This window comes from Loxodonta africana, chromosome 2 (genome assembly GCF_030014295.1).
Source record: "Loxodonta africana isolate mLoxAfr1 chromosome 2, mLoxAfr1.hap2, whole genome shotgun sequence".
NCBI lineage: Eukaryota > Metazoa > Chordata > Mammalia > Proboscidea > Elephantidae > Loxodonta > Loxodonta africana.
In genome coordinates this window covers 230,771,771-230,773,966 of record NC_087343.1, presented here as the reverse complement: position 1 = coordinate 230,773,966, position 2,196 = coordinate 230,771,771, and the positions used below count along the sequence as shown (strand labels likewise).

The 2,196-nt window shown below is 52.9% G+C and overlaps 1 protein-coding gene across 1 annotated transcript; it reads right to left on the bottom strand.

Annotated features, from left to right (window-relative positions):
- Nucleotides 1-206: 206 nt before the first annotated feature.
- LOC100670379 (histone H2A type 3-like) lies at nucleotides 207-1,946 on the bottom strand. The gene has a single exon (XM_003421188.3). It carries the CDS (start codon nucleotides 1,938-1,940, stop codon nucleotides 1,548-1,550), a length of 393 nt encoding a protein of 130 aa, XP_003421236.1. The 5' UTR covers nucleotides 1,941-1,946; the 3' UTR covers nucleotides 207-1,547.
- Nucleotides 1,947-2,196: the final 250 nt, after the last annotated feature.

Below are 2,196 nucleotides of genomic sequence, written 5' to 3'. Positions count from 1 at the left end.
TTTCAAGGCTGTGACCTTTCAGAAACAAATCACCAGGCCTGTCTTCTGAGGTGCCTCTGGGTGGGTTTGAACTGCCAACCTTTTGGCTGGTAGTCTAGCACTTAACCATCTGTGCCATCCAGGGACTCCTAGAATTAAAAAAAAAAAAAAAAAAGCCATAGGGGAAGAAGAAATAAAACGAGAAACTGTTTATTTAAAAAAAAAAAAATTAAAAATGTAGCCAAAACCCACCTGGGCAAGGCAGTCTGGCAGCTACAACGGAAGCACACGTTAAGGACCTTTCAGAAACAGTCTAGGTACCTACCTGCACAACACAAAGGGGGATCTCCCCAGAGAGCTGAGCAACCGTAGCTCAAGGTGCCTGGGAGACAGGAAGGCAGCAGGAGGAATGGAACCCTGAAAAGCTTTTCTGCAGGCAGGCTAGCTGCCCTGTGTTCCTAGGTTCTTAGCTAACTCCCAACATGGAGTAACATGCACCTAGAGACCTTTCATCCACTGTCCAAGTTCAGAACTGGCCGGTACAGGTCCCTAAATAAGGGGATGATTCTGAGAAAAGCTGAGATTTGCTTGTCTAGGGCCTGGGGTCAGCAGCACGGGAGGCTACCTGAGTTCTTGCTGTGAAGTTACGACCTTTCTGCACACAAAAATCATCCTGGGAGCTGGAAATTTCCAGCCTAACTTCTCTCTTCCCTGGACTTTGCCTCCATCATCACAACCAGGGCTCACCGACTGTAAAGCCAGTGGACACGGCTGAAATTCCTGGACAGAACACATCTAAGGAGGAGAGAGAGGTGTCAACGGTGCCAACTTCATTTACACCACTGGGTATTCAAAGGATCAAGACTTGCCTGGTTAGGGTTCTGAGTTGTGTGGTTTACAATGCAATGGGGACACCGGCTGCTAACTTAAAGGTCGAAAGTTCAGTCCACCCAGAGGTGCCTTGGAATGAAGGCCTTGTGACCTACATCAGAAAAACCAGTCCTGTGACACACACTGAGGTGGGTGGTCATGAATGGGGGGGTAGACTCCACGGGTAGCTGTTTAAAAAAAAGCAGAACTTTATATCCTAGACTGGGGTGGGGGTGGGAGTTACCAGTGGCAAAGACCTAAGTGAACCAGTGGGAAAACCCTGGCTCAGTCAAGCATTGAGCCAAGATCCTTCCTACCATATGACTCCCGCTCTGGGCAGCAAAGCTCAAGCTAGAATTGAGGGTGATGGACACATCCCTTGAACGGCAACTTAAAAGCAGCCCAGTATAACCACCTTATTCACCCACTACCCACCCGTGCCCATGAAGTCATACAGAGGGCACTGTGGACCAAATCCAAATGGCTTGCTTTGCGTCACCGTTGATTTATCAGTTGTATTTAAGATCAACGAAAATTTAAATCACACAGCCATCTCCACTCACTGACTGCAGTGCAAAGACAGACCACAAAGACGGGGAAGAGAAGAAAATCACCAGCTCTTCTCCTGGCAATTTGAGTGGCTCTGAAAAGAGCCTTTGGTTTCTGGGGCCGGGAGCCCGGACGGCCTGTGAGCCGCCTCACTTGCCCTTGGCCTTGTGGTGGCTCTCGGTCTTCTTGGGCAGCAGCACGGCCTGGATGTTGGGCAGGACGCCGCCCTGCGCGATGGTCACGCGGCCCAACAGCTTGTTGAGCTCCTCGTCGTTGCGGATGGCCAGCTGCAGGTGGCGCGGGATGATGCGCGTCTTCTTGTTGTCGCGGGCCGCGTTGCCCGCCAGCTCCAGGATCTCGGCCGTCAGGTACTCGAGCACGGCCGCCAAGTACACCGGCGCGCCGGCCCCGACGCGCTCCGAGTAGTTGCCCTTGCGGAGCAGGCGGTAGACGCGACCCACCGGGAACTGCAGCCCCGCGCGGGACGAGCGGCTCTTGGCCTTGGCGCGCGCTTTGCCTCCCTGCTTTCCTCGCCCGGACATGGCGTCTACACGTCGTGATCCAAGAGACTTGCAACACGGAACAGTGGGGTTTTATACGCCATGTAGAGTGCGCGGCCCAAGCCATGCCATTGGGCAAAGCTATGCATGTCCGAGTCACCAGTGGGAGAAAGGCACTTTGTAGCTTTGTAGCGCCATTGGTTGTTTCTACTGGTGACGAGCCCTGAGGGTTGCGCCAATCAGAAATGACCTTGAAAGTCACGTCATTTACATACAGCCCTGTGATCGCCGCGAGCAT

Bases quoted from the DNA above. Each gene is read 5' to 3' on its own strand.
- LOC100670379 (XM_003421188.3), bottom strand. From the start codon at position 1,940: ATGTCCGGGCGAGGAAAGCAGGGAGGCAAAGCGCGCGCCAAGGCCAAG.